This window comes from Scomber scombrus, chromosome 8 (assembly GCF_963691925.1).
Source record: "Scomber scombrus chromosome 8, fScoSco1.1, whole genome shotgun sequence".
Lineage (NCBI taxonomy): Eukaryota > Metazoa > Chordata > Actinopteri > Scombriformes > Scombridae > Scomber > Scomber scombrus.
In genome coordinates, this window is record NC_084977.1 from 8,223,175 (window position 1) to 8,241,200 (window position 18,026).

Here is an 18,026-nt window from a genome sequence, read left to right on the forward strand (position 1 = left end):
AGTAAACACCTAAAAAATATGAGGACATAGCTCTGTAATTCTATCTCCCTTACCTCATTACTGGGTTGTGGTTAGGTGTGGCTAAGCGAGGACATTAATCACATACTAAATACGTTCACAATCATATTATAAACATGAATGATGTAACTATTCTTCCAAGCTGATCTCACAACACTTAATATTATCTCCCTCATGGGAAAACAGCGCACTGCACTTTTCTTTGCTTTTAGCTAGATTGGGAATTCAAATTAGCCATGGTTTAAAAGCTACTGTGTTAAGCTAACTAGCAGATTGAAGAACACCAACTAAATCTACATTATTCATGTAGTTGACAGCTCAGAGGTGTAGCATAGCAAAGCTAAAGCTAACAGTTTCATGTAAGTGAATGGAAGATGCTAAAACACTTCTTGGTGCGGGAGTATACTGTAGGCCTATTTAAATAAAAACACAGATATGTGTGGTCTACCCTTGTCTGCTAGTTAGCCAGTTTGATAACTCTAAGATTACTGGCGTCTTACAAGGGTTTTAATAAGCATAAAAGTTTTGCATAGAAAAGCTAATGCTAACCCTGTAATGTTAGTAAATGGAAAATGCTAAAACCATTTAGCAATACTCCTGGAGTAGTGACCAAATAAGAAAGCGTGGACAGGGTAGTTTGTGGTGGGTGCCGCCTACATTACACTACATTCAGTGTCAACTAACAGTAAAACGTGAAATTCATAATACAACTCTCAAATATATTTGTACTCATGTTCATGAAGTCATCTACCCTTCAGATGACTCGTTCTCTGTGGCTACCTGCAGCTCCCCTGTCCTCACAACAACAGCAACTTCTGTTTCATTAAGAATGAAAAATAAAGTATGAATTAGTTACATTTATTCTTAACTAAGAATAAATCCAGAGCAGGATTACCAGTAGGCCTAATGTATATTTTTAAAAAGCAGCAATAGGTATGTTTACCTCAGAAAGTCACTATTTAAGCTCAATAATACCTCACTGGAAACAAATCTAGTATTTCTGAGTTCAGTTGACTCACAGAGTTTATACAAAGTCCAGTTACATTTTACAGCTGTCACTCACATTTTCATGCTGAAACTGAACTAATGACTCAAACAGGTGGCTTTTAAATGTCAGAAGGATTAAAATGAATAGAATCATTTATAATAACGTCAGACTCCAACTGATATTTTTGAATGAATATTACGAAGATTAGTTTGCACAGATGGAATATGAATAGAGAGATAAATAGATGGGTGTGAGGATGATATGATCCGCAGTGTCCTTTTTGTGGATGCATGAACTATGACGCACAGGTGACACATATGTGACAGTCATTTTAAACACTTTTCTTAGAAGCTAAGTTTGTCATTAAGCTGTCTAAGCTTATCACAAATTCCTCATGCAGGGGCGGCTGCACTCTTCTTCACCTGCTTTAAAACAGGTCAAATGACATCAACAATTATTTATGATAGCCTAATCAGTGCAGTGGAAGCCAGATTTTACAAAAACAAGCATGACATTTTAAATAACTAAAAGCACGAATTATAGCTTAGATTTTCACAGATTCAGGCTTAAAAGAACCATTGAGCTACAAATTCGTGTAGGCTAATTGATAATTCTCTCATTTGAATTTAGAGTCTTCTACATTTTATTCTGGTGACAGCAGCAGGTTGTTATGTTATTATTTATTCATGACAATTTGGCAGCGCTCCAAAACACACAACAATATGTTCACTGCAGCATTTTTCAGACTTACTGTGTTGACAAGTCAGGTCTCCTCAGCAGTTTTGCCTTCAAGCCTATAGTCAAGCCGAGTCTCACAGCATACAAAATCTCTTGTTTTAGCTTGTTCATATTATCTATTACTATTACCTTAATGGTTCATTTTCAGGAAAAACAGGTCAGGATTCAGGATTTGGGACAACTACTTGTAATTTGGGACTGTTCCGAATTATTTGGGACAACAGATTTGGGTGGTCTATCCTAATTTTAGATTAGTTGATTAGTCTAGCTTTTAACCAAATATGGTCCATTTGATAGATTTGGCAATTTATTCCATGCCACCAAATATATATAAATATAAATAAAATGGTACTTGAGCTGAAAGGAAGCTGTCACTATTGTCACTGTGACTATTTTCTGATCAAGGCATCATAACCCTGTAGAATGGTGTGAACTAGGTTTTCTAATAGTTTTTTTTGTGGCTGCTTAATGAGATAGTCAACTTTGATATCATATATGCACTTTTACTATTTCAAGACAAGGTTCCAGTGGCTTTCAAATTTGGAAAATTATTATGAATAAAGCTGCTGGCTGAGACAAGGCAGCCTCCTCTCTACCAGAGGTACCTGCAGGCGTTGAATCACAGGATGACAGAGGATAGGAGGAAAGACAGCATGCACAGAGAGCAGCTGTGCACACGCTACTTGAATCGGTGTGTGGTGACAGATGGGTTGAAATTGTGCTGTATGTCATGTGTGGATTGTGTTTCATAGATGATCTGACAACTTGGGTAACGTCAGACCAAACATACAAAACTTATGGATCCATCTGTATGACGATTATTCATAATAAAGGATGAGGGCCATGCAATTTACGGGAGTTTCCTGGGAGAAACAACAAAATGGGAGCACAGCAGGAGAGGTGTTGAAAATACAGGAGAAATTCGGGAAAAATGGGAATGTTGGCAGGTCTGCAATTGCAAACAGATATAATGTCAGGACATGTAAATTTCTGTTGCGACTTCATGCACACAGTGCACAAAACTGTGACTCTGATTGATTGCTGTGTGACAAAATAAAATCTCCTCATCAAAGTGGGCAAATAAATCAGTATTGATTGATTAAATCAGTATGTGAATATGATCTAACTAAATATTAAGATATATGTGCTGAATCGATAGATGGGTTATTACAAAGAATTGGCTTGCACTGCCAGTCTTAAATGATTTGAAATTACTAACAAATAGTCCATTTGATATAGAAAAAAACCTACACACACTCCTGAGGTTTTTGGATTGACTGCACCAGCGGGGCCAGTCATACAAATGCAAATGTCCGTGACTGACTGACTGAGTCACTGAGTGATGATGTTATGCCACTGGTCAGCCGAAGGCCCCCAAAGCCTGGGCCAGCCAGTATCCAAGAATGCATTTTGCATCAACCAACAGCTATGGTAGAGATTTTGACATTTTCACTGTAAGACTGGTAATATGTCTTTATTAAGTTTTAATATTTTTTTTCAGGTGAGGAGTTAACCATTTCGGCGATGTGAGGAGCCGCTGGTCAGGTGGGACCAGTCGGTCACCTCAGCCGCTAGCAGGATCACTCCTGAGTTTATCGGCTGGGCAACAAGTTGTCATCTTGGGGAGAACATGATCTGATGAACTGATCTGTGCAGCTCTTTGGTGATATATTACCACTGGCTCTAATGTCTCTGCAGCATTTTGATATGTGATATAATTTAGTTTGGAAGATAAATGTTGGACTCACAGATGAAATCTAACAATTGCAGCTGCCAGATGAGTTTGTCTGAATGTAAAGTGAAGCTTCATGTTGTAACTGGAAAGAACAACAGTGCTGCCTCTGCGGATATCACCACATTTCAGTAGATATAAATGTATCAAAAATGAACAGATCAATCCATATTAAATTAAATTGTATTTAATAAGATACATAACAGATTGGATTGTATTACAGTTTGATTACAGATTGACTAATAATATACTGCATCTCTCTGTCTAGCATTTCATACATGATCCAGTAATATACTAGGTTTTGGCATACAGTCTTGTTCCTGAAATCAGATACTTAACAATGTCAACATTGTTCAATGTGATAATAAATGACACTTCCTGGTTGTTAGTAATGATTAGCGATGAATAAGTAACTAATAAAACAATAAAATGTATGGTTAAATCCTCACTTTGATTTAAGCGTCCTTTGATGTAGATTAATTCCACTCGTGCCTCTGGATCTCATAAATGCAAGAAGGGCTGCATCCAGGTTCTGCAGTGTGGGTGTTGTGGGAGGAGCAGAAACTTTAATTGGACTCACAAGGTCAGAAGACCACAGTGCATGCAGAGTGTCCCACCAACTTCAACTCCAAACTAGATACTGTGTTTCAAAATCAACGAATCAGTCATTCCTTTTATTCGAAAGCAGCCAACAGGAACAGATATGCCCATGTGTGTTCAGTGTGATAAAATCATTCTGGTTTGGAACAATGTTTTTTATTCACACAAATGTAAAAAACTGTAATAATTGCATCACATAACGGAATCAAGAGGTACCTGGAAAATACGACTCCAATTATGCAGTGACTTTGTCTGGTGTTTCAGCCTGAAATCCCTCTATCACAAAGTTACTGTTCAAAGGCACATCAGATAAGAAAGCAAGACTCTTCCTTCTATTGGCTTCAGGGAAAAAGTGAATCCTCTGATCTGTCGTACAAAATGCATGCATGACTGCCAATATCAGGACTGAGTATCATATGACTTGATCAAAATGACATATCAATAACCCAGGGCTGTGCAGAGGATGTTTAAGAGGTAGCCCAGATTCATAAAAGGCCATTTTTTTGCAAATTATTGATTGAATATATTCATGGAATGACTACTTTTGCAACCCTGTTAAAGGGGTATTAAAAACCTATGACTGAGATTGGTTCAAGAAACTTCTCGGTTGGCTGAAATCTTTAATGCACATGCTGTATGGGCCGCACAAATGTGAAAGATGTAGCTAATTTTATACCCAGAATTCAAATTTTTTGTTTTCAGGCACCACTGAACAACTTTCAGTAATTGCTTCTGATCTGTATCCATTTCCCTTTATACATCTATGCAGTCTCCATACCCACTTGGCACGGGATGTGCAATGACAATAATAGTCCCCCCGAATAATAGTCCCATTCTACTGAGCTCTGTCAACTACAGTCACTTTACCTTGCAGCAAATTGTTCACATTAACATTAATGTAAATTCTCAGTCAGCAATACTCAACAAGATGAGGTATTGAGTATATTTTGTCATGCTGGATTTAGCAGGAATTTCTGTATGTATTAATAAAAACACACAATTGCACTTTCTTTCTAAAAGGCCTCATGGGCAAGTCCTCAAGCCACCTTTGAGGTCTATCTATGCACGTGCCTATCAATATCTATAAATAACTTTGACTTCAGGCCATACATACCAAGCCTGTGTTATCTACATTAAACAGATGAGGCAAGATGATAAAAACGAGGCAATACAACCATACTTTAAAAATCATAATTTTTTTATTTACAAATATTATAAATACTGAAGGATAATAATATTTAAATGCTACATTATACATTTGGAGTTTAAAGGTTCAAAGTTGAAAATAAAATCTAAATCCTCTTACATATATCATGAAAATATAAAAATAAGTCATAACATTCGGAACCACCCAGAGTTAAGGCAGAGTGCTTGTTTACAGTGGAGTGAGTCTGAAAATATCATAAAACAAATGTCACATACCCAGAAACTGCAGTTCCTGGCTTCATAATATTGTGTCCAAAACTTCTGTTCATATGTATGTGTCAGTGACAATTTACTAGAGTGCTTAGTATATCATACAGTAAAGGGAAATCATCAACATACCACAACCTGAGAAGTGATGGACAATTACAAGTGTGTTAAAATACATTATTGCATTGAGTACTGCTTATAGATAGACAGTTAACTGATTAATATTAAAGATGAGTTGCCTCCCTTGTATCCTCATCTCGTGACAAGGCTGGATTATCGTACATCTCCAGACTCTTGATGCTGCTCCTCCGGATTTTTTCGTCCTCACCCTCTTTGTAGCACTTGCAGCACTTGCAGCAGCAGCAGCAGCGTTTGCGGCAGAAGCGGAAGGACGAGGTCATCATGGCGTCCCAGGGCTCCAGGGATCGCAGGGGCTTGGGCAAAAAGTCCCAGGTGAGCAGGATGCTGGGCAGGTACTGCGGCCAGCGAGACTGCATCACGTTTACAATGATCACAAAGACCACCAGCACGACGACGGGCACACCGACGCCGACCAGCGCCTGCCAGCCCGCCACCGACAGCCCGAAAATAGAGACAGGGAGAATTAAGAAGCACAGGATGAGGTAGAAGCCAGCAAACCAACGGTATTGAGCCGTATGGTTCCCCAGCCCTCGGGCCAACCTGATGGGCACCCGGGTGAAGGGGATCGGATACCACAATAAGATACCCATGATGTTGAAGAAGAAATGGCAAAGTGCGATCTAGATAAAAACACAAGCAGATGACATTCAAATACTGTTAGATCTCACAAATATGGATCAAATCCTGCAGATACGGATCAAACAAACAGGTGGAGAAGGGAAACTGTTTTACATTCTTACCTGCAGGGAGTTGGCTAGAGTTTCTCCAGGGCTAGCCATAGCAGCAAGTATAGCAGTAGTTGTTGTACCAATATTTGACCCGAGTGTCAGAGGATAGGCTCTTTCAAGGCTAATGACACCAATACCTGATGAAAGAAGATAAACAACATATAAGTCCTGGAGTACGATTTACTTTTTTTTTTTTTAGAGTGGCATTATTGTGTAAATGATAACTCACCAACAAGAGGAGTTATAGCTGAGGTGAAGACGGAGCTGCTCTGAACAATGAAAGTCATTCCCGCTCCCACTAAAATTGCAATATAGCCAGTAACCCAGCTGAAGGGGAAGGGGAAGTCTGTAGTCAAACAGAAACACAGCAAGTGAGCAATAAACCTGATGAAGTGAGCACGGTGTAACTGCACACATTAAGACCACGTGACCAGAGCAAACGAGCATCGCTGTCAAAACAGTACATTTGTGCCTGAGCTTTCTCCGCCGCCCCAACAGGACTGCTAGACCTGGAAGCGAGCCAGCTAAAACAACAGGGTGGCTGTACCTGTGTTGCTCATCAAGCATCACCACCGAAGCAGATGTGCTGACTATCAAACAGGAGATTTGCTTTTTTTATTTATTTTGTTTACCTGTGTTGAGCACCTTCTTGATGACAACAGCCACCTGCCCCTTCAGCATGGAGTTGAGCAGCTTGACGATGAGGATGAGGCAGGTGCAGAGGATGAGCAGAGACAGAGCCAGGAGAATGAGGCCCACTGCCAGGTCTGGCAAATTAGCGTTGACGAAGATGTGTTTGCCTGTGACGGACAAGTCAAAGAGATGGTTGGCATTAAAGTGTCATCTCTGGGCTTGCAGTATGTGACAGATAAAAATAGCCTCATGTGCATGAGTCACTTCAGAGCAAACCTTCTTTGATAAATGGAACTGATAAAAACAGAAAGACTAGTATTTTCTGAGAGAGTCCCTGTAGATTTAAAACATAACTGAGGACGGTATATTCGCCAGTACTGAGCCTTCTGATCTTATCAAACTGGAGTGATTTTATAACATTTACTTTAATTGGGGGCAGCATACTTTACGGTCATGTGGCACCCAGGTGCTTCAGTGAGTGAATAGATCTATTAAGCAGGCAGAGGGGTCAAGGGAGGGTACTAGCTGAGTCACTAAAACAACTCAAAGGTAGTCATTGTCCGCACATCAGAGGGTCTGGATGAAGGAGGTTGTTGTGGCAGAAAGCCTTGCTCATATTTCACTGAGCTTTGGTGGATCAGGTAAACCTAATTGCTTTGTAAAAAGAATTGTTGTCTGTCTTGACCTCAGGTATTCACATGAAGGAGGCACGCTTACATTTCTGTTGGTAATCTATCCAAGTCGTGTTCATCTCGGTCCAGGTCTGGTTTCCCTCCTCCCAACAGATGGCACCGGCAGTGCAGTTCTCCACCGTCGTATTCCAGAAAGTCTTAGATAAAGATAAAAGAATCCACAAAAACAGCATTAAAACAATGTGTTAGTTAAGGAGGGCAATGATTAAGAAATCAGAGCAGCTATGATCACACACAATGTTACACAGCTTTGAAGGTATGACCTAACGACAGAAACACTGTGGCCATGATACAACAAGGACAATATCAGTCATTAACAGAAGAAAACCTGAGCTAACTATAGCTTTATCATGTTTTTACTGTTACTGTTTTGTTCAGTGTGTGGCAAACTGATCATTAATGTATGTGATGCAGTTCTTGTTGATTTCTTACCGTGTTGGTTTTGGTTTTGCACCATACTTTGATCAGACTCTTGTTTCTGGCTGCCGGGTCACCAGTGGCAATTCCAGTGATGACAGATTTGTCCAGCTAGTGGAAGACAAATGTGAACACATTTTATTTAAAAAAAAAAAGAAGACATTTCTTGTTAATGTTGCATAATTTCATTGATGATTTCAGTGTCTCTACCTGGATGATGGAGTCGGTGAGAGGGTCCGTGATGACGTTGAGCAGGTCGGGGGCGTTCTCTCCACCCTCGATGTTAAAGGATTCGATTACAAGGTGGGTGAGTTTGTACAGCACACCTGTGGCGACTTCCAAGGGCAGGAGGATCAGCACAGAGAGCCAGTTAAAGAAGTCATGGACCGTGGCACCAGCAAATGCCCTGGAAGTGAGAGGGGACAACATTCTTGAACATGTACCAAATACCATTTCTAGAGATCAGTTTCAGAGGTTTTGTTCTACTACTCTACTGCATTTTTCCATACATGTGCCACATATTCATCACTGCTTGCTCTGATTTACCTGCGGAACTCATTTCTGTCTCCTGCCTGCATCATGGCCACAATAGTGTTGGTGACAGATGTTCCAATGTTTGCACCCATGATGATCGGCACTGCAGACTGGACATCCAGCACTGAAAACATATAAATAGCAAGATGTTCATAAAATGTAATAAACTATAGCTCTGAGTAGGCATGTTGATATGTTTCTGTGTGTGTAAGTGCAAATGTATGCATCTTCTATGTGTGGTATGTCCATACTTACATCCAGAGGATACCATGCTGACCACAATGGAGGAGGAGGTGCTAGAACTCTGCACCAGCACTGTGACTAACACCCCGATCACCAGCCCAGCCACAGGGTTAGACAACACAACATTGTCCTGGAAGATGTCACCAGCAGCTTTTCCTGAACACACACAAACACCCTCAGGTTAAAAAAAAAAGCCTCATACACATTACATAAGCAGATGCAACTACACTTTGTAGTAATAATGACTTGGAATATAAAATATAATTCTATGGATTCATTTTTACCTCCAACTAGTTGGAAAGCAGAACTGAGAACATCCAGAGAGCAGATAAACACATAGAGAAATCCAAGCAGAAGAACGAACTTCACAATACCAGTCAGCACTCTCATAATCTTTCCTTTTGTGTCCAACTCTGTCAGAAAACACAAAAAAAAATACTGAATCAGAGTTAAGTTTTGCAAAGATGTGCACACTGTGCAGTGAGACTGTCAAGCTGCCTCACCTGACCACTTGATCCCAGTGTCTTTCAGCTCTGGGAGATCCCAGGGATTATTCTCATCTGGAGCTTCATTCACTAGGTCCACAGTGGAGTAAGCCGGCAGAATGGCTGAATCTTTAGTATTAGGGTTGTCATCTGAGGGAGGGAAGAAGGGCAATGTTAGAAAACAAGGTGGCATCAATACAGTTTGTGAAAAGTTGAAGTATGCCAAGGAAAAAGAACCTACTGCTTAGACTGTGGGAGGAATCAGTCTCCACATTCACCTGTGGTCTAGGAGCCATGGCTATCTGCACAAGTGATACAAATCAAAACAAATACAAATCAGATGAAACTTCTTCATATACATGAACTCATAAAATTATACAGTTAGAGGCAGTCGGGTTGCTAAAAGAAAAAAACAAGAGTTGGAAGGGCAAATGATGTGCATGAATTAGGTAGTTTTTAAAAAACTTTTTTTCCAACGCATTATAAAAAAATATATAATTAACCATCCTCAGCAGTACGACAAATAATGGAATTAAATCTCTAAAAATGACTGTGAAAAGAATGAAAGTAACACGTAAAAAAAACCCGCACATAAAAAAAGAAACACCATATTATCAGAATACATTAAAAAAAAAAACCCACATGTAGTTCTCTTTCACACTCCCACAAAAATCTCTCCACCCTCAAAACAGTTACTTGTTTTAAAACTTTTCCTCCCCTACAATAATTTCACATGTCGGTACAGTATGCGATTATCTGCCCTTTACTTCGAAAGTGATGGTCGGCTACGCACCTGTTTCTCCGGAGCTTCACCTGGGTTACCTGTTGCTCAGAGTGAGGCTGAGCGCTGCTTTTATAGAGCGGAGGAGAGCGCATACACGCTGCTCTCAGTTCAAAGGTCGTGCACACATGTCGTGCACACATGTGCAGAGTACGACTGACTGAAAGAGAGTCTGTATGTGGGGCGAGCTGTTTGATAAAAGCTCACCGGCAAAATGAGTTGAAGAGCTGCTGTAAAAATGAATATTAACAGAATCTTTTATTGTTGGATGAGAATAGATAGGACAGTTGCCGCATACAGCACAAGTCCCTTCTTTTACATCTTGTTATGTACTAATAACACTTAATGATGACGGTGGAATAGCTGACATATATAACTAGCCTGTGTATAGAAGATGTATATTATAGGTCAGCACCTGTCTTTATGGTTTATTCTTCGCAACAGGTGTAACACAAGGCATATGTGTATAATACAATGATGAAATCAAACACGCTGCCCCCTGGTGGTTGTAAGTGAAACATTAAACTGTTCTTTTCCCATCAAAGGACTGCAAGAAGAAGTATGAGGGGGTCACCAAATACTTCTGTTCCAAAACATAATGTGTATTTCTCCAAGATGTTCCTCTGATTTTTTTTCATGTGAAATACTGCACAGCTTCATCTCTTCAGGCCTCGAAAAATCCTCGAAAAATCACTCATGCTCATGTCCACAGCAGATATAACCTGTGATCAGGGGTTACAAGTCCATTGCCTCATTTCAAGGGAAGCCAGAACGGTTGGGAACCATGCCAACATCATATTGATCCTCTGTTATATTTTGTGTCATTCAAGGCCATACGGAATTCCACACGTTTTTAATGTTCATGGTCCAAAGAGTAGCACTGTGACCCACTGAAGTAATAGCTGTTCTGTGTTGGTCATTTCAGCATATGTACAATTTATTGTAATTTGGATGAATATGTAATTGATCACAAGCTCAACTGTGATATAAATACTGTTTAAAGCAGTTACTATAATGCATAAAATAGCTCTGTTCTATCTATACTCACTCTCTTTACACAGGTAGCTATACATACACACTCTCGATCTTTTTCCCTTTCTTAATCAAACACACACGCCTCGCACATTTACAGCTTTTTAGATAGCACGCAGACACATACACAGAGGCTTGTATATGCACATATTTATTGGTTAATAATCAAAGTTTATAGGGGAGATTTGACTGTAACAACATAGCATATTACATATCAAATAAATGGTGTGAATATGGTTAATGATTAAACTAGAACCATGCCTCAAACAGCAATAAAAAAAATCATTAATGCTGGGCTTATTAAAAATAGGGTTCACTGAGTTGATGCAGATGAATAAAAATCAAAGCAGATCTATGTCTCATTAAGCTAATATTTAGTTCATTATTTGGAATGTTTAATGATGATTAGTAATCACGATCATCATTCATATTTGGTATGGAATACTTGCTTCAGTGGTTATTTGAGAGCAGTGGTTGATTGGATGATAAATGCTGGACTTTCTGCGTGGGTGTTTCAGACTCACTCATATATCTTTTGAGGTTACATGTTGTTCTGAAAAAGAACTCCAAGGACTTCAGTCTCTGAAAATGAACTCCAGCCTTATGAGTCCCTCATCATACATTCAATCTGCGGTTGTCACTAGAGCAGGTTTTAGACTTGAGATTGGATCTGTCTGTATGTGCTAAATCATTTCTTAGATCAGCTTCTTCAACTTTTTTTCTTCAGAATTTTTAATACCCAAATATATCAGTTAAAAACACATTTCTGTGCGTTCCTCAGTAACTGCTCACATAAATCAAATTACCAAACAAAAATCATAATGTATCTGTCGTTTTGATTTGCTTCATTTGCCCTAAAAGGTGAAAAAACTGATATTCTACAGTAAACTACAGTTACTATGTTGTCTAGCTTCAAAACAACAGCTCCAAACCAACAATCATTATATTTTACTACTTGGATACAACACAAACAATCAGCTGATGGCAGGTCAGGCAGTTTCAAGTTCACCGTGTTTAACAACTGGTATAAAATTAAATGAAACATATATAAACTTTCCCACTCCCTAACATTCAAAACATGATAAAACACTGTGCTCCCATTACAGATACAAACATACAGTCAACACATATAATAAATAACCCTCTCCTATTTCTTTAATCAGAAGACATCACACAATCGTATAAGAGCTGAAAAAGTAGAAAACTACATTTCTTGACCAATTCAAATATTTTATTTTATTGATTATAGCAGCAGAACTGATCCTAGAATCTCTTACTTCTTAAAAAATGTGCCAAAATTTGGATCCAAAAATGCCAAAAATATGAATTAACCCCAACAACCAAACTATTATGCTTTTTATAATTTGAATGTTATTTTTTCCTTGCCATTCTGATAAGTGAGAAGAAAATACATTTACAAATGTTCCAAAAGACTTCTCACATTATATTTGGAACAACATGACAAGTAGCATCACTTTAAAAAGTGTCTGAACATGTTTAGTTTGATCTACTATCATCTCATTTCAGGGCACTAATTGCATGCAACATAATTATTAACATTTTCCAGTGGTGACATTGCTCGTTACGTGTAATAAATCACTATGAATCACTATGATTTAATAATTTGTTCAAATGTTGCATAATTGCATTACAGTGGGATTCATCATTAGCCACTAATTATCTTACAGATAAAAGACATAAAAGAAAGATAACTGAGCAATATATAGCTGCTGTATACTCAGAATAAATGAGCACTAAAGATTCACATTGACTCTTTGAGAACTGTGCAATAAAATGTAGTTTTTGCTGCACTTGGTTAAGTTAAGGCTAACATTCACAGTTGATATTCAGGTCCATCTATTTATCATGAGTTGCTGATAATCGCTGATAATTCTGTGCCAGAGGCTTCTGTGCATTTATGACCAGTAATATTACGTATGCATGTTATTCGAGTTCTAATTGCATTTCTAGTTGTGTTCATGACCTCTACAAAGTGCAAGTAACGTGGCACAATGTATGTATGAGACAAGACTGAAGACTCACACTCAAGTATATAGAAGCATCTTAAGGTGATTGTATTTTACAATTCACCTAGTTATTTATTTACTAACCCATTAGGCTTGATGCAATGGTTTTTTCCCCCCACGTGACTTCAGGAGACCCACATACGATAGAAAGATCATCAAGGCTTACCTTTAACCTTTGGAATGTTGCTTTCAATGTCCGCCCACACGCTAATCAAAATACTTTGTAACTGTTACTAGCTTGTTTTTAAAAGAGCAGAATTCATTTTTTTCTATTTTAGGGAAATCAATTTTGACTTTTTGTCATTTACCTGCAAGACCTGCTTTAAAGTCTGTATACCTATATATCCTTGTACAAATCAATATACTGTATTATCTGCCCCATACACTGTTGTATATCTTCAGTGTTTATGTTTTCTTTATAGGAATTGTTATGGTATCAGAGTCAATGATTGTCTCCAGGGCCACTGAGTTGATGCCATTTATCTGCCAAGCTGGCACAGTCCACATGAGGTCAAGCAGTTCTGCCCTCTTGTTACTGCCGTCACCCACCCTGTAGTAGACTATGTTGTTAGTGGGCTGTGCTGTATTCCATAAAACCATAAAAGTCTGTTAGAACTGGTTGAGACTCTGAGGGCGGTGAGACTGAGCAGCCATCAAGGTTATGACCACGGTGTCACTCAGTGTGTGGGATGTGATAGAAAATACACATACCGAGACACATTCTGTCTTTCTACAGGTTTGATCCTCATACTGTAAAGAGACTGTTTAAAAGATTGAAACAAACACTGACAGTATATTTTAATTTGCCTGTTAGAAGAATAAATGATGAGCATATTTTGAGGCATTAATGATAACACACCCAGCCTGACATATAGCAGCATGGAAAACCCCTTTTGTTTAAGATTCTAGGGTAAAGTTTGAGATCTGGATGTGTTGAAATAACGGGAAAACACATCACCTCACACAAAATGACTTAATATTTTCAGAAAGAATGCAACATGACACATCTCTAGATTCCGTACAATACCACAATGAATCAGTGTCCTTTCACATATAATGTTCTTGTCAAGATGAGTGAGATGTAGGCTATTACAATGTCCATTCTTTTAAAAACCAACATATCAAAGGCAATGAGAAAACATATTGCACAAATGTCCATCATACTTGATGGAGTGCAGAAAAGTGTATGTGGATGATTGCACACTGACTCTGTGTTATATGTTACATAGTTTATTGTGAACTGAAGCACAAAGGTGGTGTTAAGTAACAGTTGGGGTCTCATGACCCTCCTAAGAAACTGTGCAAGTGAGAGAATGATCATTAACAGTTTAAGAATTCAAACATTTCACTGTCTTTCACAGGTTACAATACAACAGGAGCAACAGTACTCTGACAATATACAGATGAGTTAGTTAGGTGACAGAAGTCTAATGGCATTACTGTAATGATATTGAAGAGTAACTAAACAGGAATGGCTTTTCATTAAGGTTCATGTCACATGTTTGATGTCAAATGTGGGTAGTGGATATGTAGATGGTCTCTCTGCTCCCTTTCTCTCCACTGAGTGGAGCTGCTGTGATGCTATTAGGCTTGAGCAGGTTCCCACATCTACCAGCAGATGGGGATAACAAATGTCAAAAGGATTGCGTTCATGTCAATGCTTGAAGCAAAACTTCACCCAGCCACAGATTATATTCCTTTCAGTGGATAGTGTATTTGTGTAAGGCTAAGCTTCAATATTTACAAAAACTTCTCTCCAAAAACTTGAAACTAGAGATTATAAACTCTCAAGTACTGATTCATTTAAAGCCTGATTTCTTGGAGCTGTTGAGGCCATTAATGTTTGTTTTTACTTTTACACCGACTTGAATTTTAACTCTTATGTTTAAAATGAGTCTGGATGTGACTAATGTTTGCTTTTGATTGTCAGTAAGGCAGATGTGTGTTTCTCTCTACAGATGTGAAATTTAGTAAAAGTGATAAATCAAAGATGAATGAGTTTTTATGGGGTGTTTAGATTATTATGATAATTTATTATGGTAAAATAACTGGAAACTAGATGTATATTTGTCAGAAAAAGTGTCTCAGATTGTAGCTGTTATCTGATGCAGCAGATTGCTGAGGTCATGCATCAAGGTAACCTATTGCTGCTATTTATCTGATGTGAAATGCTGCTTTCCAGCTCAGCTCCCACCTGGATGTATCATACAGTGTGTTCACTGCGGCTGACTCTTAGCCGACCTTGGTGGTGATTGATAGGAAATACTGATGCATAAGTCCTCCACGCACACTGATGGGCAGCCATTCCTCATCTTCCTTATCACACAACAGGAGAGGATGAAATATCAAGTGGTACGGTGCATTTATACAGGGGTGGTGTGTCTTTCTACACTTTTCTAGCATCTCTTTTAAGACATGAAAAATGCAATTTTCTTTTATTCTGCATGCTGCAGTGCTTTGTCATAAAGGATTTTTGTTTTTTTATGTGACTTTGTTCAAACGCAACAGTTCATAACACCCCAGTTTGTGGTACTGTATGAATTCATTGTTGAAACAAGTAATATATGTGACTCTATGCATTTGCAAATACGTGTTATATTAGCATATTCAATTAAAACACTTGGAATTTCAAGTATTTCACTTTTTAATTTAGTTTAAATATATTGTATCTTATTACTCTTTAATGTTTTTTAGTACTGGTAGACTTTTGAGACTGGCACTTGGGACCACATTATTTTTCAGAGTTGATCCAGAGGGGTCCTCAGTATTTCAGCATAACCTGAAGAGAGAACAGGGAGAATTTTCTTAAAACTTATTTATACATGAAATATTTTATTTATCTGTGACACTGAGTGCAGTACAATTCTGTTTCTCTTGAGACACACAGGTGAGATGTTGCTATAAATCAAACAGAGCGGGTGCATTGATTAACTTACCTCACTGAGCCACTCAGTGAAGGCAGAGGTGCGTGTGAAGACGGTGGGCTTCTTCACCTCATTGCAGGTGCGAGAGGAAACAAAGCTGGTGACGCCCTGGACGTACCACCTACCATCCTGACCCATACAGTTCAGAGGACCTCCAGAGTCTCCCTGAAAGAGACAGAGAGACATTAATATAGTGTAGTGTAGTATAAAGCAGCTGATTATGTTGATTAGCAGTTCAGTCTTGATAGGTGTCTGACATACATTGCATCCAGATACGACATCTCCTCCTGCACAGATCATAGTTGTCTTGACGTTAATGCCCCACCAGTCACTGCGGCTGCACACACTGTGCTCCACCACAGGCAGCAAGGCCTGTTGCAACCTATCAGGCATGGGGCCGTGAGCTGAAACACAGATAGGATGTAGCTGGTCAACAACTCATGAATAAATCAGTGTACAATGCAGACTGTGTTAGGGCAAGATAAGCACCTGAATCACCATTCAATTTTTGATACAAATTTAATATGACAGTGATTTGCAGTGATCAGTGAAAAGACAAGAAGACAGATAAATAAACAGAGGCATTACTGTAAAGGTTGCCCCAGCCAGAGATGTAACAAGCTGCCCCATGGGAGGGGATCTCTCCAGCCTCCGGAAGACAAGCCAGGCCAACGCTGTCATTCATAATGGGACTCTTATCCAGCTTCAGCAGGGCAAGATCATTGCTGTGAGGAAATAGTAGATATTCACTGATATTATCAAATACATTGAATAAGCTGCAGTTTATGGTTTAATTTCTTACATGACTTTTTCAATCTGCTTTGCTTTACTTTCTTTGCAACAGGTGTAAATTAACACGCCGTATCATCGATGCCTATATGCTTATCAAGGTTCTTACGGGGGATGGGAAGAGTTATGTAATGGAGAAATCATCATTTGTTTGTCCCTGAGAATAAACTCACCCATCAGCCACACGGTCAATGTCCCACAGGGGATGGACAATGATGCGCAGGACGTCTCTGATCTGCTCGGTGCCTTCTTGTTTGCTCATGTCATACTCTCCCAGGACCACACGGTACACATCTCCTGGCCTGTTAAACACATACTTTCTATCATTTCAGAGCACATTTACAGTTATTATTATACCTAAGGACTGCTACACCTCACACATAGCAAGTCACTACTGTTTCAGCCTCACAGATTAATGTTAGTTACCAGATGCAGTGTCCAGCAGTCAGCACCCAGCGTGGTCCGATCAGAGTTCCTCCACAAGTGTGATGATAACGGCTGCCGTGCTTCACCTGCAGGGAGATCTGAGAAAAAACAGTCACTGTGAATAAATGGAAAAAATAATGAAATAAGAGAATTATGAATTTCCTTCAAGTGAATGTAAAACATGGTGGTTACCTGCCAGGGCCAGCTATGGGGGCGAGCATCTTCTCCATTTACTACCCTATTGGTGTTGGGTGTGACAGCAGGTGTGCCACAGCCAAAAACTAAAAACACATGATAAAGGGTGCCACATTACACAAAAAACTTGATTTGAGAGCATGTACATTGACAGTTTGACTCCTCTTTTATCTCACCACTCTACTCACCATATGCTACCTGAAGCAGCAGGAGGGCCAGTATCTGCAACATGGTGTCAGCGTGTAGAGTAGATACACACTCTCTACTTATACCTCCTCAGTGTGTCTGTCAACCCAAACGCAGATTTGCACTGAACTTGTGGAAATCTGTTATCAGCATCCATTGCCGATTGTAACTGGGAAAAACTTCCTGTTCCACAGATGCATCAGTCAGTCTGCTGGACTGTAGCTGCACCGCGCCGAGCTGTTCCGTCTACTAAGCGAAAAAATGAGTGTGTTTATCAAATGTGAACAAGACAAATTTAGACAAG

The 18,026-nt window shown here is 39.1% G+C and overlaps 2 protein-coding genes across 2 annotated transcripts; both read right to left on the reverse strand.

Annotated features, from left to right (window-relative positions):
• Nucleotides 1–5,327: 5,327 nt before the first annotated feature.
• LOC133984436 (sodium-dependent phosphate transport protein 2B-like) lies at nt 5,328–10,170 on the reverse strand. The gene is made up of 13 exons (XM_062423759.1): nt 10,156–10,170; nt 9,604–9,664; nt 9,381–9,512; nt 9,162–9,290; nt 8,890–9,033; nt 8,647–8,758; nt 8,311–8,506; nt 8,116–8,211; nt 7,709–7,820; nt 6,991–7,158; nt 6,588–6,704; nt 6,371–6,495; nt 5,328–6,250 (listed from the first exon to the last, which is right to left on the reverse strand). Exons 2-13 carry the CDS (start codon nt 9,656–9,658, stop codon nt 5,714–5,716), a joined length of 1,923 nt encoding a protein of 640 aa, XP_062279743.1. The 5' UTR covers nt 9,659–9,664; nt 10,156–10,170; the 3' UTR covers nt 5,328–5,713.
• Nucleotides 10,171–15,963: 5,793 nt separating this feature from the next.
• Nucleotides 15,964–17,767, reverse strand: LOC133984517 (chymotrypsin-like elastase family member 3B). The gene is made up of 8 exons (XM_062423884.1): nt 17,725–17,767; nt 17,534–17,622; nt 17,342–17,439; nt 17,089–17,217; nt 16,715–16,851; nt 16,388–16,530; nt 16,139–16,291; nt 15,964–15,981 (listed from the first exon to the last, which is right to left on the reverse strand). The coding sequence occupies exons 1-8, from the start codon at nt 17,765–17,767 to the stop codon at nt 15,964–15,966; spliced, it is 810 nt and encodes a 269-aa protein (XP_062279868.1).
• Nucleotides 17,768–18,026: the final 259 nt, after the last annotated feature.

What these genes read in the sequence shown, in the direction of transcription:
- LOC133984517 (XM_062423884.1), bottom strand. Translation starts at nt 17,767, where the DNA reads ATGTTGCAGATACTGGCCCTCCTGCTGCTTCAGGTAGCATATG. An exon ending in CCCATAGCTGGCCCTGGCAG is followed by an intron (nt 17,440 to 17,533) that starts GTAACCACCATG and finishes GTTTTTTCTCAG; the next exon opens with ATCTCCCTGCAGGTGAAGCA. An exon ending in TGGCTGGGGCAACCTTTACA is followed by an intron (nt 16,531 to 16,714) that starts GTAATGCCTCTG and finishes TCTGTGTTTCAG; the next exon opens with CTCACGGCCCCATGCCTGAT.
- LOC133984436 (XM_062423759.1), bottom strand. Translation starts at nt 9,658, where the DNA reads ATGGCTCCTAGACCACAGGTGAATGTGGAGACTGATTCCTCCCACAGT. An exon ending in TTCCTCCCACAGTCTAAGCA is followed by an intron (nt 9,513 to 9,603) that starts GTAGGTTCTTTT and finishes TCCCTCCCTCAG; the next exon opens with ATGACAACCCTAATACTAAA. An exon ending in AGCTATAACTCCTCTTGTTG is followed by an intron (nt 6,496 to 6,587) that starts GTGAGTTATCAT and finishes TTCTTTCATCAG; the next exon opens with GTATTGGTGTCATTAGCCTT.